General features: G+C 31.0%; 6 protein-coding genes across 8 annotated transcripts; 3 read left to right on the plus strand and 3 right to left on the minus strand.

Moving 5' to 3' along the window:
- Positions 1-297: 297 nt before the first annotated feature.
- Positions 298-3,110, minus strand: LOC120273340 (pentatricopeptide repeat-containing protein At1g56690, mitochondrial-like). 2 transcript variants are annotated; one of them, XM_039279965.1, is made up of 2 exons: positions 912-3,110; positions 298-378 (listed from the first exon to the last, which is right to left on the minus strand). In XM_039279965.1, exon 1 carries the CDS (start codon positions 3,064-3,066, stop codon positions 955-957), a length of 2,112 nt encoding a protein of 703 aa, XP_039135899.1. In that variant the 5' UTR covers positions 3,067-3,110; the 3' UTR covers positions 298-378; positions 912-954. The 2 variants fall into 2 exon arrangements, with proteins under 2 accessions (XP_039135899.1, XP_039135898.1); XM_039279964.1 differs by having other exon boundaries at positions 340-398.
- Positions 3,111-4,386: 1,276 nt separating this feature from the next.
- Positions 4,387-8,302, plus strand: LOC120273549 (ADP-ribosylation factor). Its single transcript, XM_039280180.1, has 7 exons — positions 4,387-4,511; positions 4,953-5,109; positions 5,870-5,940; positions 7,316-7,435; positions 7,609-7,727; positions 7,822-7,903; positions 7,993-8,302. The coding sequence occupies exons 2-7, from the start codon at positions 4,962-4,964 to the stop codon at positions 7,996-7,998; spliced, it is 546 nt and encodes a 181-aa protein (XP_039136114.1). The 5' UTR covers positions 4,387-4,511; positions 4,953-4,961; the 3' UTR covers positions 7,999-8,302.
- Positions 8,303-9,347: 1,045 nt separating this feature from the next.
- Positions 9,348-11,691, plus strand: LOC120273550 (trafficking protein particle complex subunit 4). The gene is made up of 3 exons (XM_039280181.1): positions 9,348-9,458; positions 9,577-9,745; positions 11,381-11,691. The coding sequence occupies exons 1-3, from the start codon at positions 9,399-9,401 to the stop codon at positions 11,575-11,577; spliced, it is 426 nt and encodes a 141-aa protein (XP_039136115.1). The 5' UTR covers positions 9,348-9,398; the 3' UTR covers positions 11,578-11,691.
- LOC120273548 lies at positions 11,658-12,856 on the minus strand. Of its 2 annotated transcripts, XM_039280177.1 has the most exons (5): positions 12,557-12,856; positions 12,352-12,479; positions 12,068-12,256; positions 11,927-11,978; positions 11,658-11,845 (listed from the first exon to the last, which is right to left on the minus strand). In XM_039280177.1, exons 1-5 carry the CDS (start codon positions 12,812-12,814, stop codon positions 11,738-11,740), a joined length of 735 nt encoding a protein of 244 aa, XP_039136111.1. In that variant the 5' UTR covers positions 12,815-12,856; the 3' UTR covers positions 11,658-11,737. The 2 variants fall into 2 exon arrangements, with proteins under 2 accessions (XP_039136111.1, XP_039136113.1); XM_039280179.1 differs by lacking the exon at positions 11,927-11,978 and having other exon boundaries at positions 11,759-11,845.
- Positions 12,857-17,377: 4,521 nt separating this feature from the next.
- Positions 17,378-18,623, plus strand: LOC120273454 (transcription factor MYB78-like). Its single transcript, XM_039280077.1, has 3 exons — positions 17,378-17,672; positions 17,786-17,915; positions 18,034-18,623. Exons 1-3 carry the CDS (start codon positions 17,501-17,503, stop codon positions 18,548-18,550), a joined length of 819 nt encoding a protein of 272 aa, XP_039136011.1. The 5' UTR covers positions 17,378-17,500; the 3' UTR covers positions 18,551-18,623.
- A 1,878-nt stretch (positions 18,624-20,501) lies between these two features.
- On the minus strand, positions 20,502-22,793 carry LOC120273733 (gibberellin 2-beta-dioxygenase 2-like). Its single transcript, XM_039280437.1, has 3 exons — positions 22,405-22,793; positions 21,191-21,581; positions 20,502-20,816 (listed from the first exon to the last, which is right to left on the minus strand). Exons 1-3 carry the CDS (start codon positions 22,791-22,793, stop codon positions 20,520-20,522), a joined length of 1,077 nt encoding a protein of 358 aa, XP_039136371.1. The 3' UTR covers positions 20,502-20,519.
- Positions 22,794-27,993: the final 5,200 nt, after the last annotated feature.

Below are 27,993 nucleotides of genomic sequence, written 5' to 3' on the forward strand. Positions count from 1 at the left end.
TTAATCAATTATAGACCCTGATCAGATCTATTTCCCATAATCCAGAAGTGCTTTGAACTCACAGGAATCGATGAAAAAAAACTTTATTTTGGTGCAGATGTAGATGAACTTGGCAACTCTCCAATCTATGTAGATACTTATTTCCGCATCATAGGAAGAACTTCAGCCTAAAGGGACACCTAATTTGGAGTGACTTGTAGTGCAGCTCTTGGCCCTTCACACATTGACTCAATTTATTGTCCATGTGCTGCATGTAACAGTACGACCAATTGGTACCATGTGAAATATCATGGTGGTCTTGATTATAAGTCAGAAGATGATGGAAAAGTTCAATGAACTGTACGTCCAGTTGCTTATTGCTTGGATTTCGCAGTCAACCTGAGAGAAAGAAGGCATCCCTATTGCAATGTTGAAAATAATCCATTAGAGGCATTGCACTTTTGTTTTAGCTAATATTACAGTAACATGAAAAGAAAATTGTAATGAATGAGATTGTCTTCAATTTTACTTAGTATTAGAGTAACTAATAATCCCACATGGTTAATTTAATAAAGATGGATTTAAATATATAAGCCTAGGTCTCTCATTTTATTAGCTTAAATTTTTAGATTGAATAAGGTCTTAATAACATGTTTGGTTGGCATGCAAGACTAGGATATGCCACAATGGCAGTCATTACCCTAGAAACAAAAATAAAATTAGAGCATTGCCACTAGTGATCAAGAACGGAGGAAACAAGAGTGATGGGCAAATTGAAGGTCAATGATCCTGGTAAAAGTAATTATCTTCCATTCCCATCAGCCAACATGCTTTTGTTGGAAAGCAAAGCAATTAACTATGTTTACAATTTTACAATTTTAGTTACTCAAAAAGAAACATGTATCAAACAGGTGCAGTATAGCTACATTTACCATAGAAAATCTCAAGAGGAAGATGTCACAGCAGGTCCCTGAGTCACCAATAATCCTTGCAAGAGCAAGAGCCATCCCTGAAATGATGAAATCTGTTGGCATCCCTTAAGATGATTTCTCTCCCTGTGATCTTTGCAATCAACTTTATTGCCACATGACAGTCCCCACAAACTCTAAGATTTTTCATAATTCGAATTGGCACTCCCTCAGGGATCTTCAAAAGCCCGAAAGCCACTGCTTGCCTCTCGCTATGGTATCGCAAGTTATGCATCTTCTGCTCCTCATCAACATCATGGAGAACAAAGCTCCCATCTGGACAATAACCTGCCTCTTTTAACAACCCATCTAGTTTTTCTAGCATGCCAAGAATAATAACATGCTCAGGATGTTCAAGCAAGTCTCCCAAGGTGAACATATGAACCTTTTTGTCAACCTCAACCCAGCTACATCCAGGAGATTTGCTCACATTTCGAACACTCATAACTTTCCGGAGCTCTGCAACATCCTGCCATCTCCCTTTCGAAGCATAAATATTCGAAAGCAATATGTAAGGACCAGCATTTCTTGGCTCCAAGCAAAGAAGCTTTTTAGCGGCAATCTCTGCTATGCCCAAATGCATGTGCATCCTGCATGCCCCCATCAAAGCACCCCAAACAACAGCATCAGCTTCAACCGGCATATTTTTCACCATATCAAATGCTTCATCAACATGACCTGCTCGACCAAGCAAATCAACCATACAAGCATAGTGCTCTGCTTTTGGCTCAACCAAGGAAACTGATCTCATTGAATCAAAAATTTCTCTTCCTTCATTGACCATACCGGTATAGCCACAAGCAGAAAGAACCCCAATAAATGTAATGTCATCTGGCACCATACCAACCTCCCTCATATCATAGTAAACACCTAAAGCTTCCTCTCCCAAGCCATGTTGCGCATAACCAGTTATCATTGAGTTCCACATTGCAACATCCTTTGAATCAAACATATCGAAAACTCTCTTAGCCTTTGCAAGATTCCCGCATTTCACATACATTGTTATCAAAGCTGAAACAGCAAACACATCAGCATCATAATGATACCTCACCATCACCTCATGAACTTGCCTACCATGATCAAGAATCGCCATGCTAGCACAAACAGCAAGGATGCTAATTATTGAAGGATAATTTGGAAAAACACCAGCTTTCTGCATTAATCTAAAAGTATCAAGAGCTTCCAAATCAAATCCACTCCTCTCATATACTTTTATCATCGCACTCCATGTGCCATCATCTCTTTCCATCATCTGATCAAACACCTTCCTCGCTTCAACCACCATTCCATTCTGCCCCAACCCAAGGATCATCGCATTGCATGCGATAACTGACTTCTCCGGCATTCTCTTGAAAAACTCAAAAGCCTCATCGATCTTCCCGACATGCGTGTACCCAGTTAACATCACTGTCCAAGACACCTCATTTCTCTCCGGCATCACCTCAAAGAGCTTCCTTGCAACATCCACCTGTGAATTACGCACATAACCTGAGATCATATTAGTCCAAGTTATCACATTTCGTTTTGGCATTCGATCAAATATCTCGCGTGCTTCTTTCATTCGACCAGCCTGACAATATCCACCAATCATACTCGTTCTAGCAACAATATCTTTCTCGGGCATCTCATCAAACAACTTCCTAGCATCATCAATCCGACCATCTTGAATCAACCCACCCAACATCACAGTCCAAGACACAACATTCTTCTCTGGCACTTGATAAAACAGTTTCTCAGCCTCAGAGACCAATCCATCTTGAATGTAACCATGGATCATGGAGGTCCAAGACACCACATTGCGCTCAGGCATCGAGTCAAAGACCTTGCGTGCAGTGTCAAGGCGTCGGACTTTGACATAACCGGAGATCATAGCATTCCAAGAGGCAGCATTTCGCTGAGGCATTCGATCGAACAGGTGTTGAGCATGGTGAGGCTGGTGGTTGAGGAAGTGGGCGGCAATAATCGAGTTCCAAGAGACTATGCTGCGCTCTGGCATTTCGTCGAACACCCGGCGTGCGACCTCTATCTGACCGAGGCGCGCGTGGTGGTTGATGCGGCGGTTGGCGGCGACGATCTCCGCCGTGCATGACGGCCGGAATCGGATCGCCGGAAACCGCATGATTTTTTTTTCCTTTTTTTTTTTTCTATCTGAAATTGGCGGGAACGAACTGGTTCACTACTTCAGTGACTTTTTCGTATAAACCCTTGTATATTTATATATATTTCTTTCGGTGGTAAATTTTCAAAAAAACCCCTGATATTATTTTATTATTATAAACTCCCTTTTTTTTAAGTTGCTTAATTAATATGAAATCCAATATATATATATATATATATATATATTATAAATTAAATACTGTTATTGGATGTTGTATCACATTCCACTGAATTGATTAAATGCGTATGGACCATGGTTGTGCTGAAAGGACCCACCCTTGGGCTTTGTGGATGAATTCCCCATATTCCACTTCATTGTTCTCATGAATTAGTTATCAACTTGATCCTCTTGCATCACCCTATTATTCTATCCTATATATATATATATATATATATATATATATATATATATATAATATTATATTGATGATTTTTGTTTTTTTTAATTTTTTAATAAAAATTAATAAAACTACTATTCCATTAACAATTAAAAGCAATAGTTACATGAAACTATAATAGAGATAAATATCAATAAGAATACGTTTCTATGCCAACAAAATTAAATTGGGTGAATTAAATAAATGATAGCAAGTATACCTGAAATACAAATAATGTCGGAGATAAGTGAGCCAAAGTTATAAAAGTTATTTTTAATTGTTGACTTTGATCTCTATTTATTGGTTTTTTTTATATATTTACAACTGCAAATATATAAAAAAAAACACGTCCAATTTTAATTATAATAAAAAAATAAAAAAATAATTAAAATAAAGTTATTCTGTTTTTAAGCTAGATATTTAAAGAAATAGCCCTCCACAAGTGTGAGGTGTTTTATGACTAAACCTCCAAGATATTATTAGTTAAATAATTTTTTTAAATTTTATTTTATTTACAGTGATTTGATATAATAAATTGGATATAATAAAAACCGTGTCGGCAAGCCCAACATTAGAAAATTTGGAAGTTGAGGGATGATAATGAATAATAAAACAGTGCCTTTCAATAATTTTTATAGATATTCTCATTTTTTTTTCCGTTGTGGTGGAGCATTTTTAAGTGAATTCTTCTAAAAATTCTCCAAAAATTCCATTTGTTCTAGTTGTATTAGATTCTTCTAGAAGGAAATTTTGGACCATCCGATCAATAATGGACGGCATCGAGGTACACGAAACATGTCACAAAGATTGACCAAGTCCTCTGGCATTCAATTCAAAGCAATAGACTAACGGCAACGATGCGCCGTTAATTCACGTGGCAAAATGATCAGTTGTCACTTGACGGTGAGATCACGCCGTTAACTCTCGATCTCTCTTTTATTTTTAACTAACGGATTTCATTCCTCTTCGATTTCGTGGCCGAGAGAGCGAAGAGGCTCGAAGATCTACGCGCTCGCTTTGCTTCTCGATCGTGAGTAATTCGCTTCTTCTTGGATTGAATTCATTAGTTTTTTGCTTCAATTCTTTGTTTTTCGATCTGATTCGTTGTTGAATTTGTTTTTCTATGGATTTTTTTGTTTTTTTTTTTTCTAAGTTTGGGTTTCGATTTGACCTAGAGATTGTTTTTCAAGTGCTGAATGGATCTGTTGGTGTGTTCGTTGAATGATGAGTTGATGTCTGTGGATCATCGTCTTCTGTTTGGTTATTTAATGATTTTTTAAATCTTTAATTTCAATTATCGTCAATTATATTCCGATTTGTGCTCATGAGTTTGTGTGTGTTGTGATTGCTCATTGTTACGGATTTCTTTAGAGAGTCTCTGGTTTTTTGATAAATTGTCTGTTTTGTGAATGAATTGATGAAGAATTTGAGATGATGGAGTTCATGTGAGCTTGTGTTCTTTGTGTTTCAGACATCAAAGATGGGGCTTTCCTTTACCAAACTTTTCAGCCGGCTTTTTGCCAAGAAAGAGATGCGTATTCTTATGGTGGGTCTTGATGCTGCGGGTAAGACCACCATTTTGTACAAGTTGAAGCTGGGAGAGATTGTTACCACCATCCCAACCATTGGTATGTGTTATATATGCTAAGCTTGATTTTTCTTAAAAGCGCCTTCCATGAAAGGATGGTAAAGAACAAGTATGTATGAAATGCATTAGTTATGGTGGCTTAACAATATTTTAAGGATTAATCCTCTTTTGTCATGTAATTCTGGAAAGGAGCAGTGTACAACTCCCATAGGGACCCACTGCGCATTTGTGAATTGGGAGGGTCAAATCTGAGACCCCTTCAACTGCATGGCACATGAGAACCACTGGGCTACACCCTATTCTCATGCTAAAGTTGATATCACTTTAGTTGTTGGCTTTTTATACTGATTTATAGCTCCTTAATTCTCATTTAGTTTCCCTGTATCGTAGCTTGTCACCTGTTTCATGTGTTCTATAGGTTGTTTGAAAGAGCAATTTTGTTTGCATTTGAGCTTCATCCAATGTAATTGGCTTTAAGTACATTTATGTTTTAAGAAAGCTTCATTAACTTATTTCTGTTAATAGTTTGCCATATGAAACTTGTGTCAGTTAGTTCAAGTCAGAGGTCTTGATGTTGAACAACTAATCGATGCCAACCATGTTCTGATCATGAATACATATATTATTTGTAATTTCTTAAAGGTTGCTTTTTTTTCAACATTTTATTTGAATTTACACTATATATATATTATTTTGTTAAATTATATTCACAGAACTTCTTTTCTTAGACTTCTGTGAATCTGATGATTATTTTTTTTTATATATGTATTTTGTTTATTATACTGTTTTTGCCTTCACAGGATTTAATGTGGAGACAGTTGAGTACAAGAATATCAGTTTCACAGTTTGGGATGTTGGTGGTCAGGATAAGGTATTTATGTCATAAATTATGCTAATATAGTGTTCATAACTTCATACATCAAAAGTTGTTTTATCTAGTGGTGCAAATAGGCTTTCTGAAATCACTCATATTGTTATCACATTTTCTTTTACATTATTAAGTGGAGTGATGTTTAGGGTGTCAATGTGCCTTGGCCCCAACATGAACCTGATTCCTTGCCCGATGGGGTTGGGGTCAGGGATAAAATTAAGAGAACAAGGACGAGGGAAAGATTCAAGTCCCCACCAGGGATGGGGATGGGGAATACCCTTTCTGTCTCGATCATATCCCTAAAATTATATAATTTAAATTAAATTGTATATATTAAATATCTAAATAAAAAGTTTAAAAAACCCCAAATTTTTATTTGATTATCCTATTACTAATGATTAACTAAACATTACCAAAGGAAATAAAACCTAGATAAAACTCTACATTTGTGCTAATTACTATTTATATTTCATGTTTTCAAATTTTTAAAATCATTTAATTTAAATCATTAATAAAGATATTTGTTGATGAAATCATGAAAATAAAATTTGAGCTGGGAATGGTGAGATTCACTAATTAATATATGAGATGGGAGATTGGAGAGTGAATATTATGGAGAGTGTGGCATTGTAATTTACTAATCTTTGATTTGTTTTGAAATTGTATTTATTAAATTTTGTATGGAATTTTTAGCTTGTTTTATAGATTTTATAAATTTTTCCGATTTATTTTATTATAATAATAATAATAATTATTATTATGATTATTATTATTATAAAAAATAAATCAGAGAAATGAGGATTCCCAAACCCAGCTAATCCTTGTGGGTACAAGGACGGGCCAAATTTATCCCCATATTGTACCTAGGGTCATGGATAAATATGTGAAATCGGGGTCAAGGATGGGGAATGCACTCTCGGTGATGCTAGTTACCACCAGCTATTTTTACCTTTCATAGCACCTTAATGTTGCTGAAGGGGTTTATGTTAGAAATTATATTGTAATAAATTAAGTAAAAAATTACATATAAAATAGTCACCCTATAATTTCTGCTTAAAAGGAATTCATTTTCCTTTCAAAGTTGACTCTGCAATCAGCCAATTGGAACGATTTCGTCTGTTTGGTTAAAAAAACCTACCATTAGAAATCTCTGGATATCATGGAAATAGAAGAGTAAAGTTCTAGCATTTAGAAGCACAACAACTAGCCCTATGTAACGTTATTAGGCATTTGCTACTCTTGTTTTATCTGATCCTTTATATAATGAATATAAATAGAATGATACTAATTAAGATCCATATGAGGTGAAACAAATTTTATGCCTGATAAGGCTCAAAAGTCACAATCAAAATACTTCTCATTTCTGATATGGCAGATCCGACCCCTGTGGAGACATTATTTCCAGAACACCCAAGGCCTCATATTTGTTGTTGACAGTAATGATCGTGATCGTGTTGTGGAAGCTAGAGATGAACTTCACAGAATGTTGAATGAGGTGAGTTCATAAATTTCAATTTGATAAGGCTCACTTAAGTCAATATGGCATTTTGCAAATGCTTCAGTCTCGCTCTGATGTACATGTTGCTCCAATCACTTCCTGGACTTTGGTAATGTTCCTATCATTGGATGCAATGTTTGCCTTTATGTTGAAATTGGTCTGTAATGCAGGATGAGTTGAGAGATGCTGTTCTACTTGTCTTTGCAAACAAACAAGATCTTCCCAATGCCATGAATGCTGCAGAGATTACCGATAAGCTTGGCCTGCACTCCCTCCGCCAACGCCACTGGTAAGAAATGAACAATATAATTCTCATTCTCTAAAAAAAAAAAAATCTCATTTACGAGAACGCACGCAAATAATCCTCATGAAAATGTGTCCAGGTATATCCAGAGCACCTGTGCCACTTCTGGAGAAGGGCTTTACGAGGGATTGGATTGGCTTTCGAACAACATAGCCAGCAAGGTTTAAGCTTGCATTCAAGATAAATGATACAACTTTGTAGTTTATTATATGTTATTATTGTTGATGCTTACCTCTTGATGTTTTTGCAGGCTTAGAAAATACTGGTGCCTTCTGTCCAGAAAGTAGCAGATAATATTTGGGTCTTGTTTTTCATATAATGTTCAGAGCTGCTATCTTCATCCCCTTGCCTAAAAGTCTTACACAGCCTAGAATGTCTTGTTAATGTATAACCAGAGTTTTCTTAAGATTTGTTATAATTATTTCGGTGTTGGGCTTGAATTGTTTGTAAGATTACAATGTTTGAGTCTTCGTTTCAGTTGTGTTACAACATATATTGTTCATGTTTTCACTTTGGATTGATTTTCATCCATGCCTAATTGATGGTTTCTTTGATGATAAGCATATTTTAATTTTCTATCTATGTTTAATTGATCATGAAGGTGCTTTTATAAAGGTTTTATTTATGTATTTTTTTTTAATTGTAGTTTGAACGAATATGTTAAATATATATAATTGAGAGAATAAACAATGAACAATAAAAAAAAATAGGCTAATTTCTAGCCTCTAATACTTCATTGGTTGAGTTTGTTTTAAAATTCTAATTGTGGATTAGTGTATGGTTAAAATTCAATATAGATGGTGCCTACCATTGGGTATTGGGTATTGAGGTTTAAGAGTAAACTCTCTTAAAACATTGTTGAACATACAGTGAAAGTGTATAAGCGGAGGAAAAAAAAATTGTGCCTATATCGTCAATTTCAATGAAAATTTGCATATATATTATATGCCACAAGAGCATAAATTGTGTGGATATCCTCAAAAATTTTATATATATATATATATATATATATGCACCAAACAACATTGTGTGTATATATACCCCTATCATGAAAAAGCCAATCAAGAGTTTTTGTAAGTATTGTTTTTCACTTCCTAAAATATAAAAATCAATAGGTTCATAGCTTAAGCCTAATGGTGTTGACACCACTGTAAAAAAAAATAAAATAAAATATTCAAGTGTCTCGAGTTTAAGTTTCACTGGATGTAGTGATAGTAACAAGTTTCTGATATTACATTTCTCATATCATATCATGGAATAAAAGTGTATAGTCTGGACATTCAATCCTTAGTTTATGTGCACGTCTAATAACATTTATTGCATTTGTCAAAAAAAAAAAAAAATTCATAGTATAGTCTGTAAAGATAACTGTTTCATTGGATACCACCTAAAAATTATTTAATGCATAGCATTTTTACAGGTTATATATGCAAAAGGAGATTATATATATATATAATATATATATATATATATATATATACCACAGCTTTAGATCTGGGATCCGAGTTTATCTTATTGGATCTAAACCCGGATCCGATATCATCTTTCGAATTCGGATCTTTTGGTAGATCCGACCCGATAACAACCCGGGGGGGATTTCAGCTCAAGATCCCGACTCCCAATTGGGAAGAGAACCAACGAGAGAAGGAGAACACAATGGCGTCGATCTACAGCCTCTTCATCATCAGCAAATCCGGTGGTTTGATCTTCTACAAGGTATTCAATTTCTTGATTCTTATCTCATGAATCGAATCTTAGGGATTTCAAAAAAAAAAATTTTTGGAATTTTTCGTTTGATTATTGATCTGAAAAAGAAGAGTGGTGATTTTCAAAGGATTATGGATCATCTGGTCGAATGGACACGAATGATAGCTTGAGATTGGCGAGTTTGTGGCATTCGATGCATGCGATTTCTCAGCAGCTCTCGCCCACGACTGGTTGCACCGGCATCGAGCTTCTCCAGGCGGACACTTTCGATCTCCATTGCTTCCAGGCCCTCACTGGTATTTCTTTTTTTTTTCTTTTTTTGCTGAAATTCTTGCATATGAATAACTATGAGTTTTTGGGAATCATTTGTACTGGTGAACTAATTTGTGAAATCTATTGTTTGTGTTTTTTGATGATAAGACTCATATGTTAATCTATATGCAATTCAACAAATCGAACTTGTGAAAATAGAAATAAAAATATGATTTTTCCTTATAATTCTTGATAGTAGTAATATGATTTTCCAACTGGTAGTGATTTTTTTTTCCCTTTGAATTTATTGGCTCTAAGATTCATCGAAAATATTAGTTTGTTTGAGTTTGATTTCTATTTCTATTGGCCACAAAACAGGGCTAAATTTTTTTTTGGTGTTGTTGTATGTTGTCTTTCACATTTGTTCGAATCCTTGAGTAGTTCTTCAGTTGCCTTGGGTTGTAGTTCTTGGTAAGCCATCTATTGATGTTCTTATATACAACAGTGCTTATGTCTTAGTAGCTACCTGCAACCTTGACTAAATAATTTTTTCTTCATTATGAAGGTTTAACAACTTTAGGTGGGTTTATAAGGTTCATCACAAATATGAGTTTGATTTCTAACCGCTACTAGCTACAGACTGATGGCATATATTTCTTGTGTCGGTTGTCTTTCATATTTGGCCGAATCCTTGAACAGTTCTTTACTTGGCTAGAATTATTTCTCTTGGTAAGTCATATATTGATATCCTCATTTCTTAGGGTGCTTATGTTTTATTAGCTTCCTTCAACCATGTCTAAATAAATTTTCTTCATTATGCATGTTTAACAAATTTAGTTGTGTTTTAAGATTCATCGCAAACATTAGTTTATTGGAGTTTGATTGCAAACCACTTTTAAATAGTAACCGGGGCTGCATTTTTTTTTTCTGGTGATGGTTGTCTTTGATATTTGGCCTAATCCTTGAAAAATTCTGTATTTGGCTAGGATTATAGCTCTTAGAAAATCATATATTGTTATTCTAGTATTTTCACGGTGAGTCTTTTTTAATTAGGAAGGTTCAAAAAATTAGGTGAGTTTGTAGGTGGATTATTGCTGATGGATTGCTTAGTAAAAATAATAATCATGCATTTTAAGTTCTGTTTCCGGTTCATAGCTGCCTTTTTTTTGGGCTGTGATTAATCTAGTAACATTTTTTTAGGATATAATGTTATATATGAGCTGGATGACAAAATTCTTGTGTCTTCTATTTATAAACATTCTATGAATGCACCTGAACATTTTCTAATGTGTATTGCATAGACAAAGAAATGAATTTTCATCTTTCACTACGGCCCATACGATTTGTTTTTTTAGTTGGCTAGACTATGGATCTTATTTAATCATTTTAAACCTCACTTGTGTGGCAGTTCCTTTTTTTTTTCATTAAGGCTAATGTGAAATAATGGAATAACAAATGGCTGTACAATCTCTTGCAAGCTCAAAGTTTTATTAGTCTGCCAAGAATGAATAAATCAATGTGAATCTTTCCTTAATTTTGCTGAATTTCTGCTATTTTCTGATTCATTCTTTCTTATGTTTCTCATGATATAATTTCAAAGGCGCGCTTCATTTGCGTCGGTGTTTGCTGAACCAAATTGCTCCTATATTGATCTGTTATGTTCTGTGCATTTTCCATAGGAACTAAATTCTTTGTTGTTTGTGAACCGGGCGCACAACAAATGGAAAGTCTGCTTAAAGTTATCTATGAGCTATACACAGATTATGTTTTGAAGAATCCATTCTACGAGATGGAAATGCCGATCCGGTGTGAACTTTTCGACCTAAACCTTTCTCAAGCCATTCAGAAAGACCGAGTTGCCCTCTTGGGCCGATGAATTCATTCGTGTCTCGTTCGTTCCACCGTATCTAAAACTTGTTCTTTGTGTTTTGTTCATCAAGACATTTATTTTGTAACTTTGCACAAAGTAATGTATCAATTCATTTCCTCACTTCGATTACAAAAACTATTCTTATGAATCAAGATTATTCCGATACCTAATTTCTGTCATCGGTATCATCGACGGCTGATTTTATCAGGCGTGATAAATTTATCAAAAATGGTGTATATACAAAATAACAGGTGGTTGTCCAACTGATCAAACCCTGCAAAACAAAACCATCTCTTGATTCCAATGATCATTTAGAGCTAATGAAAAGTCAAAAATCAAACATATATATATATACCTCTCCAAATATTTGAATGTCAGCATTATTGTAATGCCACAAATCAAAAATTCTAAAATTAGAAACAAAGACACTAATTATTAGAAGGTAAAATGAGAAATAAAGAAAGAGATTATTATATATATCTATATATATACTCACCTAATTAGTGGAATCTCAAGAAGAGGACAAGAAACACCAACTAAAGAAGCCAATGCAAAGCCATTTCTAGTTCCATCCAAGAAAAACCATGCAAGCTCTGCAAGAACAAACAGTGTGTAGGCTTCCACATCATCTCTAACTCCAGCTTTAAACATCTCAGCACTTAACTCAGTGAACAGTGTAAGTGTTCTGATAATAAGATTATCAACAACTAGATTAATTAATTATGAATAACATTAACACAAACATGTATATATATATATATATATAAAGAAGATACATACATTAGTGATGCTATTGTTTTCCCAATTAAGTTCCCTTTTGATTTCTTTGATTCAGGAGAGTTCTTTTCATCCAAAAAGAGCTGTAATAGACCCACAGTGCAGTAAAAAGCTCCCAGCATTGGTGGAACCTAAGAAATATAAAGTCATGAAGATGATGAACTATAAATAAAATGAAATATATATATATATATATATATATATATACCCAAATGTTGGTATGGAGAGGGCCAATATCAAGTGATCCATTGTGATATGTTTGAAGGTTTACTCTTGAATGAATGGCATCAAGAAGAGGTCCTAAGAAGAAGCCAGAGGTAAACAAGGAGAAAGAAATTGGTGGCCATGTTTGCTTAAGAGATTTGGTATTCTTAAACTTGTTCAAACTACAAAGTACTGTCTTGTGATGAAGAGGATGAAGATGAGAAGAGAAATGGGAGGCTAAAGTTACAGTGCTGCTTTGCATTTTGGCTGATTATTTTTTAGCTCTAATTCCTTTTTTTTTTTCCTTGTGATTCATTGAGTTTTAATTATTTGGCAAATAAATTTTTAAAAAAAAAAGAAAGATGAGTTGAAGGTGGCCACTCATTTCTCCTGTGAGTGAATGAGAGGCTGTGGTTTTTTTTGAAAATATATATTAAATTTTTTTGAATAACGTGGATAAATATTACTAATTTATTAAAATACAGTACAAAGAACAAACAAACATATAAGGAATAGTACAAACAGAGAAAAAAACAAAATAAAAAACTGAACAAAAGGGTGAACACAATCACTGAAGATGAAGTAAATTATAATTTATAAACAAACTACACTCTTAATAATAATAAAAAAAGAGCTAGTTTATAGTACAAAAGGCAAAGCCCAAATGTGTGTATATATATATATATATATAGGTAATGTTAGATCACCTGTTTGAAATATTTGAATTAGCTAAGGAAAAATATAATAATAAACAGTAAAAAATACTGCTTTAATGTTGTTTTTTTAAAACTACAATTTTTAGTTTTTAAGTATAAAATATTATTTTTTAAATTAAAATATAGATAAATTTTTAAAATTGTTTACTTTCACCAATATTAAATGTTTAAAATATAAGTGACGTATATTTTTTTAAAATTTCACAATTTTGACTTATATATTAATAACAAATCATATACACTTTAAGCGTCAGAAGACCTTTTTACCTTCGTACAATATTACTTTGTTAGACTTTCAACCATTACAGAAAAATCTCCACGAGGATACCTTAAGGAATACGAACATAAATAGTGCATGGATGTAGCCAAATATTTGTGATGTAAAGTGTCGGGTTAAGTCCTAATCAGCCACAGTGGTACTAAGACACATATAACAATTGCTTTTGAATTTGATTTGAGATGGTTTAGTTTATCTCTTATACAAAATACTAACTAAAATTAAAATCAAAACATGACATTATATATATATATATATATATATATATATATATATAAGATAAATTTGTTTATAAACATGCATTTTGAGGATAATGTAGATTAAGCAAAAAGGTACATGATATATATAGTGAGGTAAGCAACACATGTCTAATTATACATGTGAGAGTGGAGGAAGCCAAAAGATTCCAAAGGAGAGAAAGAAGCAGAAGAAGAGGAAGAAGAAGATGGTGGTGATTAGAAAGTTCAATAAGAGTGATAGATTCTATGCATGCACCAAGCTAATTAAGTCATTGCCACAACTCAAGACATCTCTTCCAACTTTGCCATATCTATATTCAAAATTCCTTCAAGCCATCTCTTCCTTTTCTTTTTTTCTTTTCTTTTTTTAATGCCATCTTTTTATATATATATATATATATATATATATATATATATATATATATATATATACTTGTTAAAAATTTTTGATTTTACAAAAAAACTCATTGATTAATTTGTAACTGTCTATAACTCCTTGAAATCTTTGAGACTGTTAAAAAAACAAAAGAGGAAAAATAAATCATTCTAATTAAAGGCTTTAAAAATTATGAAAGTGAAATAAATTCGGACCCAAAAAAGTCTTCTATTGAGAAGGGAAAAAACACAACATTGGACCAAAAAAATCAAATCTTAAAATAAAATAAGTATTTTTAAAAATAATTTAAAATTATGAAGGTACCAGGGACTAGGGAGTTACACACACATATATAATTAAAAAAAAATGAAAGATTTCAAGGATATATACATACATGTCTTATTTTATCACATATATATGTCTTAATCTTAAAGCTTTACATGTCCACTAAGATCAATCTCATTCCCCACTTGTATCATTATCATCTATGAATGAATGAATGACCGAATGAATGAGTGAGTGAATGAATACTTGCACAAACATCAAACACTTATAGTTCTCCATTAATTGATCATGTGGAGTCCATGGACACAAGTCACACACCTCCTTGATATTGAGATGTCACATGACTGTATATCATAGAAAAAGATCTTCTCAAATATGCCACCTTAATGACACATGGTGGTGATGGTGGCCACTCATACAAAGTCCATATAAACTTCTCTAGCTAACTTGGTAACAATGAGAGAAGAGATAGGTGGAGGATATAAAGTTTACATTATATAACACAATGTATATATAGAGAAAGTTTATGACAATGATCTTTCAATGTATCCATGGTTGCTTCATTTGTTTGCTTTCCTTTTTCCTAAACTCCATTCCAACCAAAATTAAAAGATATATAAAGGTAACACATATGTTGTTTATTTTTCTATAAAGCATATATGGAGTGTTTTATTAATAAGGCTTCTAATCATGGTACAGAGATAAAAGAGAATGAAAGAATTATAAGTGGATGTCACTCTCTAAGATGCTTCATGCGCATGAGAAGGATTTGTTTTTTATTTAAAAACTATATTTTGTGTGGCTATCCAGTGTCCACATTCAACACGGCAGCAAACTTTTCTTCTTATTTGTTTTTCTTTCTATAATAATAATAATATTTTTTATTATTTTTTACCTTCTAAATTTTTTGAAAAAAATAAATTCATAAAACAATCCTATCTCATTTTTTTTTCACTAAATGAATGTAATGAATTGGATTGAATTTAACAATGAGATTTTTTTTACAAAATAAATGAAAATTGTCTCCTATTTAAGAGAAAATAAGAATGTGAATAACTGTGTAGTGTAACTACAAATTCAATAAATATTTATATTTTCATTTTAAGTAGATTTTGAGATTTAATTTTTGTTCTCTACAAAAATAATACTTACGCAGGGATTTTGGTGCCAACAGGCTTTCAAAGGCAATGGAACAAGGTGAGAATTTGAAATGCTTTTGAGTTTTTAAAAGCAGAGGTCATGGAAACGGATAAAAGAGTTGTTGGGTTTTAAAGGAAAAACAAAGGTTTATAATGAGCTTTTCTTTTATTGAAGAAAAAGAGGGAGAAAGAAAAGCAAAGGAGGCGCTCTGAGGGTTCTAAAAAAATCATTATCCTATAATATTAAATATTTTTTAAAATCTTATCAATATATACATATAAAAAGAAAGTAGAGAGTTTCAAAAAGAAAAAATAAAAATAAAAAAAATTAAGCTGTCATATGAAAAAAAATCTTTTTACATGATCTCAAACTAACACATGTCTTGTGATTTAAACATTTTATCATTTTATACAATAAAGTTGTGGAAAAACTAGTACAATTTGTGCCATGCTGAGAGGTATTGTTCTTGGATTTGTCTGAACAAATATTCTAAATAATTATATCATTTTGTATGATTTCAAAGAAAGTGTTTACAGTGCTCATTAGTCAATTACTTGATCCTTGTCTATAGTATATATTATTATATCATTTATAATGTTCAACTTATTCCCCTAACCTAACCAATTCCATAATCATAAACTAATTAACTAATCCTTCCCATTGACTAGCAAATCCATCAATTCAATTTAGATACAGCCTCATTCAAATATCATCAATCTTAATTTCATTTCATTAATAAAATTAACAAACTACTAATCACTCTAATTAATTACTTAACTACTCAAAATGATAATATGCGTACATATATTTTTTTTAAAATTGATTTGATTGGTGGATAATGTTCAAATTAAGGAGGTAAAGTATATGACCATATATATAGTGGTTTCCTGGAGAACATTTGCTTGCCTTTTGGAACACAGTGGGGAAAAAATAGTTTTTTTTTTTTTTTTTTAAATGCTTCTAGAGTGTTGAGACCAAGATTAGACAAGATGACTCAACTTTAATTATAGTTAATGAATTAATACTGTTCCTTTTTGGACCTTAACCACCAAAAAATTTGTCTCATTAATGAAGACTTGTGAGTGATCATCCTAGTTAGCTAAACCCACTCACTTTAGTTGATATAATTACTTCTTAATTAAATTAATAATCAAGTTAATTAATTTATCTTTTTTGCTTCTTCTATTATTGGTATTAGTGTGTTATTATAATTAATTAAAGGATTAATTATTCACTTAAAGCTACATAGCATTTCAGCATTTGACAAAATGGGAAATAAAAGATTCCAATCTATATATATATATATTTCAAAGTCACCAAGTTGAAAGTTAAAAAAATGTTTAAATTAAGGGTGTCATGAAAATCAAAGTTGAGACAAAAGAGAGCAAGCACATACATGAACATCAAGCTCTCATCATGTATTTGTTTACTAGCTCACAGCCGACTAGTCTTTGTCTTAAACTTGGACTTCATTAAGTTTTTCCAAAAATTCTCAAATATTGACATTAATTTCTTTTTGAAACTTGATGTTTTCTTTTTCAATATCACAAGTACAACTCCTTTCAAAATGTGGGGCTCTAAGTCTCTAACCTTGTAAACATGTTCCCATTGAGAAACTGTATCAACATGATTAATTATACTTAATTATAAATAATTAAAAATTAAGGTTAATAATAATTACATAAGCGTGTTAAGACTTCACCAAGTCACATGTGTCTCTATTCTTTGGGTCTATATCTATGTATATATAAATACGTACATAATTAAGAGCATTATCACAACCATCCTCTCATATTCTCATCACATAAGTCCAATCCCATCTCAATCCATCACAACTCCTCTTTATCCTTTTCTTTCTTTAGATACTTAGCTAATCAACCAAAACTCTTTGAGAGTTTGTTGAGAAAGAGAAAGAATGGAATTAGTTCATGGCAAGCCTTGCAGCTCTGGAAGTGCTACACCTCCAAGTGATCAAGAAGACATGGACTTGAGAAGAGGCCCTTGGACTATGGAAGAAGACTTCATGCTCATTAACTACATCTCCAACCATGGTGAAGGCCGTTGGAATTCTCTTGCTCGCCAAGCAGGTCCATATTTATATATATATATATATATATAATTATACATAATTAATTATTTACCAAAATACAAATTATGTAGTGTTTTTAATATATATATATATATATGATTCTTGGTATAGGTTTGAAGAGAACTGGAAAGAGTTGCCGGCTGAGGTGGCTGAACTATCTCCGGCCGGATGTTCGGAGAGGAAACATCACACCAGAAGAACAACTACTCATACTGGAATTGCACTCACGTTGGGGAAACAGGTAAGTGATTATTAGATTAAATTGTATGCATATATATATATATATATATATATTTATATGACATCATTAATTAATTAATTAATTATATAATGCATGGTTTGAATTTAAATTGTTTCAGGTGGTCGAAAATAGCACAACAATTGCCAGGAAGAACAGACAATGAGATAAAGAATTACTGGAGAACTAGAGTTCAGAAGCATGCAAAGCAATTACAGTGTGATGTGAATAGCAAGCAGTTCAAGGATGTTGTGAAGTATATTTGGATGCCAAGACTTCTTGAGAGGATTCATGCAACAGGATCTAGTCATAATAATATTTATCAATACAGCTCCATTAATGGAGGAGGAGGAGGAGGAGTACTTAATCAAGGGAATATTAACTTGAGCTTAATTAATGGAAAAGAGGTTGAAGACAAGGGATCAGTGGTGATGGAAGAAGAGGAGGAGGAGGAGGAGAAGGAGATGGTGAGCTCTTCTTCTTCATGCTTGTGGTCTGAATCTTTACTCAGTCCAAGTAGTAGTGGATGTGGAAATGATCAAAGTGTGCTTATGGATTTCCATGAAGTTGAAAGGTGGTGGGATGGTGCTGGTCATATGATCAGTGATAACTTGTGGAATGTTGGACATGAGTTTTAGAATTAATTCAATCAATAATTATCCACCATCAAACATTCATGCAACTTTGTAATATAATAATTTCTTTTTTTTTTTGGTTTGTTTTGATTGTTGCTTTTGTTTATCTTGTGTTATTGACATGTTTAAATCAGAAAAATATCTTGTTAATTTATTTGCTTCATGGATTGATTTTTGGTACTACAATGAATATATATATATATATATATATATAGAGCACCGCATTTGCATTCGCAGATTCAAAATTTACGTAAGTTTATAGAATTTACGTAAGTTTGTTTTAATTGTTAAATGAAAATTTTCCATGTTATCAATCTAAACTAAAATTTAATTAATATGTAAATATGTCTATCTCGCTGTAATTGTTACTGTGCTTAACTGTAGTTGACGTGTTATATTATTATTATATATAATGAGAATGAGGATCAATCACAGGCGCCGCCGGGAGAGTGAGGATCGTCTTTGCGCGCAAACAACCAAAGACTTTGAAAGTCAACAAGTCAAAGTCGGTGGTCAACGGGATAAGGATAAGACCACGTGTGCAAAATGACTTTTTAGTTTTGGATCCAATGACTAGACGACTTCATATTCCACACGCATTTGATTGTCTTTTTTTCTTTTGTCCTGTTTTATCTTATTTTTATTTTTTATTTTTATATTGTTCATTATTTTTTTTTAAATTATTATATATTCATCCTGTTTTATAAATCTATAATTTTTAAAATTAGCATTATTTGGACATTTGTGATTAGGTGGATTGTCTATTATTATTCAGTTAAAAATTGAATTAATTAGTCCGATTAATAATTGCACGGCTCATATATTTTTATTTTTTATAATAATATATTATTAAAGTCCACTGTCCCAAAGTCTAAGTTAGTTGGTGGTTAATTTTGCTATTAAAATTATAAAAAATTAATAATTTAATTTAGTTTTCGTGCTAGATTGTTTTATTAATTGCCAACAACACTATTTAAGTTAATATATTAATATTTTATTTTTTATTTTGAATTTGCTGAACTCTGAGTCCAATCCCGTCCTTTCCAAGGTTTATATATTCTTTTTTTTATTATTATTACTTGAATTTTCAAAAATTTTATTAAAATGTATAAAAAAGATTAAAAAATTGTTATTATAAGTCATTTTTTTAATTTAACAAATTTACTGGAATTTTGAAATTTTTATTAAAATTCATAAAAAATTTAATAAAATTATTAAATTTATGAAGAATTTTAGCTATTTAAAAAATTTAAGTTTGATGGTCGCACATGTTATACATTGTTGTTATAATATAAGTATATATATATATACATCTATATCAAGAGGGTTCATTCTCTCGTTTTCAGATAATGTAAATTTAGATGCAACTACTTTCTTTTAGTTGCATATCTCGCACGTCTACCACCTATAATAGTAATAGTTTAAATTGTCGTTTATGCTATTTTTTATATATATTCAAATAATCTTTATAATTGTTTTATTAGATATTTTTTTTTTTTAACTTTGTTTTTAGTGACCTTAGTGAGTTTTGATTCCTCCACTAACTCCATAAAAGTCATTTAGTTAATTAAGTGCTTGTCCCCTTTGTCAAAATATATTATATTTATATGATATAGAAAAATAGACATATTTCCATGGGCATACTACTAAAAACCTTTACATTAAATAAATAAATAAATCAATCATTTCGCTCTTCTTATTATAAACGAATATCATTTCATTCACACCATTGTTAGGAACATTAGATGGAAAATACTTGATATATATATATTTATAATTTTATATTTATCATATACCCTTAATTGAAAATACATATTTAATTTGCTCTACAACATAAAGCTTTGTTTTCCATAATCTTCTACATATTAATCTACTCATCCCATAAAAGCTTTGCTAAGGCAATTAGCCATTAAAAACTAAACAAAACTTGGGATGTGATCACAAAACCCTCAAATTGAAAAAAAAAAAACATTCATTCACACGAATAATATTCCTCCTGATCATCATCATCATGATGAATGTTATAATCTAAACGAAAGAGATCAAGCCTGTCATGTCCAAGCCTAAGAGAGTACATGACATTCTTGAACTCACTCCAAGTGAAGGACTTATAACAACAAGGTCTAAACCTTGTGATAGTTTCAGGCATTGGAGAGATCCATGCATGCAAAGGTGGTGATCCAAAGAAGGCAGTAGACATCCTTGCTCCATTAGATTTATTACCCATAACTCTATGCCTCACACTCACCAACCTCCCATTCGTCATCGCCTTCAACACCACAAATATAACAATCAAATATTAATTAATTAACAAAAAACTCATATATATATATATATATATATATATATTCATAAATGCGTGCATGCATGCATGCATGCAATTAAGCATGAAAACATAGCACTGTTGATAAAGGCTGGCTGTGGGCTCAATGGCATGATAAAACAATGTACCATGCTAGAGATTTTGTGGGGAGGAATGGGAGGAATGTCAATCATGCAAACATTTGAGCATTGATTCAAACACACACACAGCTGGATATGTCTAATCATATATAATTCAACTTTTAAATTCATGATATATATATATATATATATATCAAAACTCAAAAGTATATATATACACATATATATATATATTTTTACCTGAAGAACATCGCCGACATTGACGCAGAATGCAGCAGGATTAGGCATGATTGGGATCCATAAAGAGCCGGCAGATGAAGGGGAAAGTATCTGCAAACCGGCGACATTGTTGGAGTGAAGAATGGTGATGATCTGTGGATCAGAGTGCTCACCAAATCTAATCTTGGTTGTGTTTGTTGTACTAGTACTCTTGCATGAAAATGGAGATGGAGATGGAGATTGAGATGGAGATGGAGGGTAGTGATTGAGTCTAAGCAAAGAATCAGAGTCAATGTCCCTTATCATGGTAGAGAAGACCCCACAGTCCTTGAGACCCAAACCTTGAGCAATTAGGTCCAATATCTCACATGCAAGCTCCCTCACTTCCCCAACATACTCATTCACCACATAGCTGTAACCATTAACACAAACAGTATATATATAAGCTAGCTTAGCTATATCTATATATATCTACAAGACCTATACATAGTTCATGCATGCATGCATGCATCCTCTCACTATATATTTCTCTACATCCCCATTAATTAATCCTTATCTTGTTCAAAGGATTATTTTTGTTAATGAAGTAGCTAATTAATTACTCAATTCATATAATGTAAGGCATTACAGATATGATAATTAAGCATAAACAATATTCATGACAGAGAGAAATCTTTTACCAATGTTTTTTGTGTTCTTTTTTTGGTGTTTGAGAAATTTTATTGCTTGGTTACTTTTAAGTCTATCTGGATTGAAAATTAATAATTAGGTGGCTCACAGATCACCTATCATCTACCAAATTAATGGTTCATGGAATATAATGGGGATGTGGCAATGTGCCCTAACAACTACCTTTGTGGGGGCTTAAAGTTCATTGTTTTGTGGGTTTACCATATTGGTGCTTAAATCTTAACCTAACACCACCTTTATATATTGTGTGGTTTTCATGTGATTTTTGTTAAGCTTATCAAGTAACATCTTAAATCCAAGCATTTATAAGTTGTCATTTTCATGATTCAATCTTGATGCAAATGTCCTACCAATTAATATATCTAACACGTACATACTCAAAACAACATACATCAATAATATATGTTGTTGTTCTTATGATATATAAACCTCCTAGCTAGCACATATATAACAAAGTTTAATTATATAATGAACACTAAATTAGGATCACTTCAAGCCATGCATGATAATGAAAAAGTACTATATATTTGTATATATATATGTACCTGAACTCTTTTGAATTATTTGGTGATATTGTCCGAGCTCTTTGAGAAACAAACATTGGATTGGAATGAAGAAGAAGATATTCTAGATCACCGGTATCACCACTGGAACCAATACTCTTAGTTCCATAACCGAAAGGGTTAGCCGGTCCGGCGAGAAGTTTTTCAGAAGCCGGCAAAGAGAAGAAGTCCATTCCAAACTTCTCCATTCTTGCAATAACCTTGTCAGGAATGCCATGATTGATAACTTGGAAAAAACCAAAGTCCTCACATGCCTTGAGAATGAGCTCAACCTTCATGTCTCTTCTACTTGACATGTCTATGATTGGAACTGGAACAATATTGTTATGATGATGATCATTGTGCATTGGCATCACTGAAAGAACTACCATAGCATGTATATAATTTGTTTGTTTGTAAATATATATATATATATATATATATATATATATATAGGGAGGAGTTTGGATATTTATAGAGGAAGAAAGGAAATGGAAATGAGAAGAATGTGGTTTAAATTAATATATAGGAAGGTGGTGGGTTAATTTGAAGGGGATTTAAGGCCTTTGGTTGAAGTGAAGTAAGACCTGAAGATCTTCTGCCATGGATATACTTAATAAATTAAGAATTGTGAGGTTGACCCTACCTTTGCTTCTCTTGTCCTTCCTCTTAACTAATATTAATATTAATATTATTATTATTATTATTATTATTATTATTATTATTATTATTATGATTTATCATTTAAATTTTGGTTAGTTTTGGAGTGAAATTTAGTAACCTTTTTAATTATCAATGTGTAAGATTACTTTTCCTTTAATAAAATTTAGTAACTTCCACTAATTTATAATAAAAGAGTTGATATTTCATTTTTCTCTCATATCAAAATTAAGAGTTTGAATTTTAAATTAATTTTTCATCAAATAGTTATTGCTTATTAATTTAGTTGATAGTCGATTTAATAAAACTATAAAAAAAAATTACTTATATTTATTTTTGAAAAAAAGGTCTTCGTGACTTTGTATTTGCCAGGTAATAATATATATTAGTTTAATCTATTTAATAAAAAAAATAGAGTTTTGAAGTTTTGTTTACAAATTTATTACTGAACACTAGTCCAATATTATCATGTATATATCTCTCTCAGGCAAAAGTGCATGCAGATATATATTTATATATATATATATATATATACATTTTATTATTTATATTAAATTAAAGCATGTGTTTATTTCCGATTAAAAAACCTAATAAAAGGAGTGGATATGAAGCGATCTCAATTTTTTAATAAAATGATCATTAATTTTTACTGTAAAACAATGAGAAGTTTTTTTTAAAAAAACCAAAACAATGAGAAAATTAATTGATGGAGTATTAGATTAATTTATATATTTAATGAAACCTTTTTTATTTTGGTCTTATTGGATTGAGTGATGCCTTCCTAAAGTTTGGGATTTTGTCTTTGACTTTGACCACTTTCAATTGGCTAGCTGGTTTTTTATAAAAAAAATAATAATAATATAAAAAGTTAAATGATAAGATATATATATATATATATGAGAGAATTAATGTATTATTAACTATGGTGTTATTAAATATGTGGGAGTTCATTTTCTTCACATTGGGTGTAAATTTTATTGGTTTTTGTACTACATTGATTTTTTTAATTAATAAATTCATGTTGTAATCATTTTAAAATTAAAAGTAAACAATATGTGCCAAGTTTGTCAAACACTAAAATCATTTTGGAGGTGACAAGGTCAAATTTTATCAGTCTGGTTTGCTTAAAGTTGTTGCTTTTTTATTTTTTTATTCTTTACATATTTTATTTTATTTTATTGTTTTTTAAGATCAATTTTGTTTCTAATATAACTCTTATGGTACTTTCTCTTTTTATTTATTTTTTAATATTCAAGATGTCATAAATCATAATGGACTTTCTCTTTTAAGCTTGCACTAGGTTCCTTTAATGATCTATTGTGTGTTTATATATAAAAAAAAAATTATCAACTAAAAATTCAAGACTTTCACATATTTAAAAGAATTTATCTCAAATAAGGAGTTCGATTTTAAACAAATTTCATTGAATTATATTACAGTATATATGATAGTATAAAATTCTATGTAATCCACAGTGTTTTGATAATTTATAAAAGTAAGAAGCATTTCTTCTAATTTTCTTTATTTATAATAGAAATTTTTTTTCAGGTTATAACTTTATGGAGTATGTAAGAAGGTAATTGAATCACATCAATTTTTTATTATTATAAATTATTTGTGATGTGGTTTTTCAAATTTTTTTTTGTAATTTTGCAAATATTGTTTATGAAATTATCCAAAAAGGAATAAGGAAAATTATTGAACCAAGTTAATTTTTTATTAATATATATTGTTTATACATGACTTTTGTGATTTCACAAATATTAATATTGCTTAACAAATTATTCAACATCTCATCTCCTTTCTCTTATGATATAACTCAAAAATAGCACATAAAAGAAAACAAGATAAAGCATGCACAACACAAATGCTTTGTCTTAAATTTAATTACTCAAAAACAAAAATACATGGAAAACAAAATAGTACTAAAAACAAAAGAAACACAAAATTATATATTCAAGATAAAATAAAGAAAAACATGTTCTTGTATCTGCATGTTGAGAAAAACAGCTAGAAATTAAGCTCCGGAGGGATAGAAGGAGATGGAGAAGAAGAAGACTAAAAGAAAGAACCGATGACCGGAGACTGAAGAGAGTTCACCGGAGACCGATAACTGGAGAAAGTAAAGAGAAGGGAGGGTCTTGCAAGGTCAAGAGTAAACCTTAAACAATTCCAAAAAGAAGAAGAAGAAGATATATGAGAGAAGCTCAGATAAGATAGCACCTTGATATATCTAACAAGAAATATGATAATAATAACAAGATAAAGAGTAGTGTTTTCTTAATCCAAAGCCAAAGAACTCTAACAAGAGATAGAACTTCTTCTTGTGATCATGAAGTACTACTCCACTCTTCATTGTGATCAAGGTCATGTTCATGAATATTTCCATTGGAGGGAGAGAAGAAAAAGAGAGAAGTTTGGTGAAGAGAAGTTTGAGTAATGGTGAAGAGATTTAAAGGAGAAGCAAAAGAGAAAGAGACAAGAAGAAGAGAACATGTTGGTGAGAAGGTAGGAAGGGAATTAGCTAAGCTTATTGGAAACCATTGTTGAATGGAAACAAAATCTTTTAACTCTTTTTTTTTTAAAATTATTTTGATTATTTAGTGTTTGTTTTAACACTTTATTTTATTCTTCCTTATTTGATTTAAAATAAATTGAAATTATTTCATTAGTTTTAATACAAAAAAATTAAGGTTAGGATTCAGTTGGTCTGCCATGCACTAATGTTTATGTTTGAATTTATTCATATTCACAGATATTTTAAAAAAATAAAACATATATTCTATTAGTTTATTAAAAGATAAATTAATTGGTTTAGGGTTAGGATTAGATTAGTTGGTCACCAATAAAGTTTTGATGCTTACCATCCAAAAATAAATATTTCATATATAGTTAAGATGTTCCCTGAAACATGAGAAAATTAATTAATTAGGCATTAAATTAATCATGTTGTCATTGTGAACTTTCTTTTAAGGTTTTAAAGATAAACCATTGAATTGTCTGAATGTTTGTGACAAAATAACAACAATATCATCTCCTTGTCATTTCTTTCCAATTAACTGATAAAAAGATAAGAACAGACATTTATTTTGTTTTCAGTTTAATTAGGCTTTAATTATTATCTGTCCTTTTTGTTTTCTTGTAAAATATATCATATCATAGTGTGAAATTAAGATAATTTATGTATCACATGACTATAACATGTAGGTTTAATATATATGCTTCATTGCAGGGAAACATTGAGGATTTTTCCTGCCAACTTCTAAAAAATAAATTCTAAGTTTTTAAATATATATATATATATTACTTACCAAACTCCTTTGATTTTTTTTAATTGCCATTGATTCTTCATATAATTTTTTATGCTTTAAATTATGTTAATTTTTTTTATATCTTTTAATATATAAAATAATTTGCGCTACATATTAGATATAAAATAGAAAAAGTTTAGTTAATTTAATAAAATTTATATCATTAATTCCTTCACTAAATGCAATTATATATTTCTATTTAATGATATATATATATATATATATAATATTTAAATGGTGGATATCATATATGGTTCCACAAAGTATGGACACAGACACACACACATCAATACCAATTGATCAGTGAGAAGAGGTTTTGTTTTGGCTCATCAATTAGTGCAAAACATAATTAAGTTTATCTTTTGATAATTAATTTCACAATTTAGATCAGAAAAAAACACAAACATATATATATATATATATATATATATATATATTCACTCCAACTTTGATTTCCTAACTGTTCTCTGGTTGAAAACAAAGTAAAATTTTAATCTTTCTAGTGATTATTCTTATTATTATTTAATATATATATATATATATATATATGCTGCATAGTTGATCCTATTGGGAACTCACTTTGTCCACATTTGAAGAACAAAGCTATACATATATATATATATATGCAAGACTTCATATCTACCATGCATGCATGCATGCGGATAATTAAGAAGTTTTCATAGTAATTAGAGCTTCATTAAAATAAAAGAGAGGCAGAAAGCCAGTGTAACCCTGGCTTACATCTTATTAATTACTACATAATTAAAGGGTAATTAATATATGATCACTTGCCGCAGTTGCAACCAGCACAAGTGCAATTAGCAGCACACTTGCACCCATCATTCTCAGCAGCAGTTGCCATTTCCACAACCTCAACAACCTCCCTCTCCTCAACAATCACCATCCCATATGAGTTCCCCTTCTTCCTGCATTCCATTAATCCAAAAACACCATTTCATATACATAATTAAGCATAAACATAAACATAAACATATAAATTAATATATATATATATAAATCTAGTTTTAAGTACACAAGAACTACTTACACACACTGGTTCTTGTCAGCACAGTCACAGTTGCCACAGCTAGACATGTTTATAATGATGTTGTGGAGAAGAAGAAAGAGTTAATAGATTGAATGGCTTGTGTTGTGTGATGAAGAGAGCTAGTGTGGGTTGATATTTATAGAGGGAATTCATCATTCATGGAGGTTTTCTTCTTCTTTATTTTAATGGGCACACAACTCTATGAACCATCCAAAAAGAATCTTTTTAATGGTGAGTTGATAAGATTGGTTAGATTAATATGCTTAAGATATATATTCACCACTCATGTCTTGTCTTTGTTGTATATATGTAGCTTTTTATTGCAGTCCAAAAGAATTTTTTTTAGGGACTTGTATTGTTAATGTAATTAGTAGAGTACTCTTTCCTGTGCATTGTTTGTATTTTATGGTGGAAGTCTTAATTGTTAATTTGATGTTAATATTTAAGTATGTGTTAATAATTAGTGATTATTTCTATTTTTTTTTAGAGAATTTTTGTAGGGACATATATATATATATATATATGCTTGCTGAAATATTTGTAAGTACAGTACTCTTTCCCGTGCATTGTTTG

The sequence above is a fragment of the Dioscorea cayenensis genome, chromosome 12 (genome assembly GCF_009730915.1).
Source record: "Dioscorea cayenensis subsp. rotundata cultivar TDr96_F1 chromosome 12, TDr96_F1_v2_PseudoChromosome.rev07_lg8_w22 25.fasta, whole genome shotgun sequence".
NCBI lineage: Eukaryota > Viridiplantae > Streptophyta > Magnoliopsida > Dioscoreales > Dioscoreaceae > Dioscorea > Dioscorea cayenensis.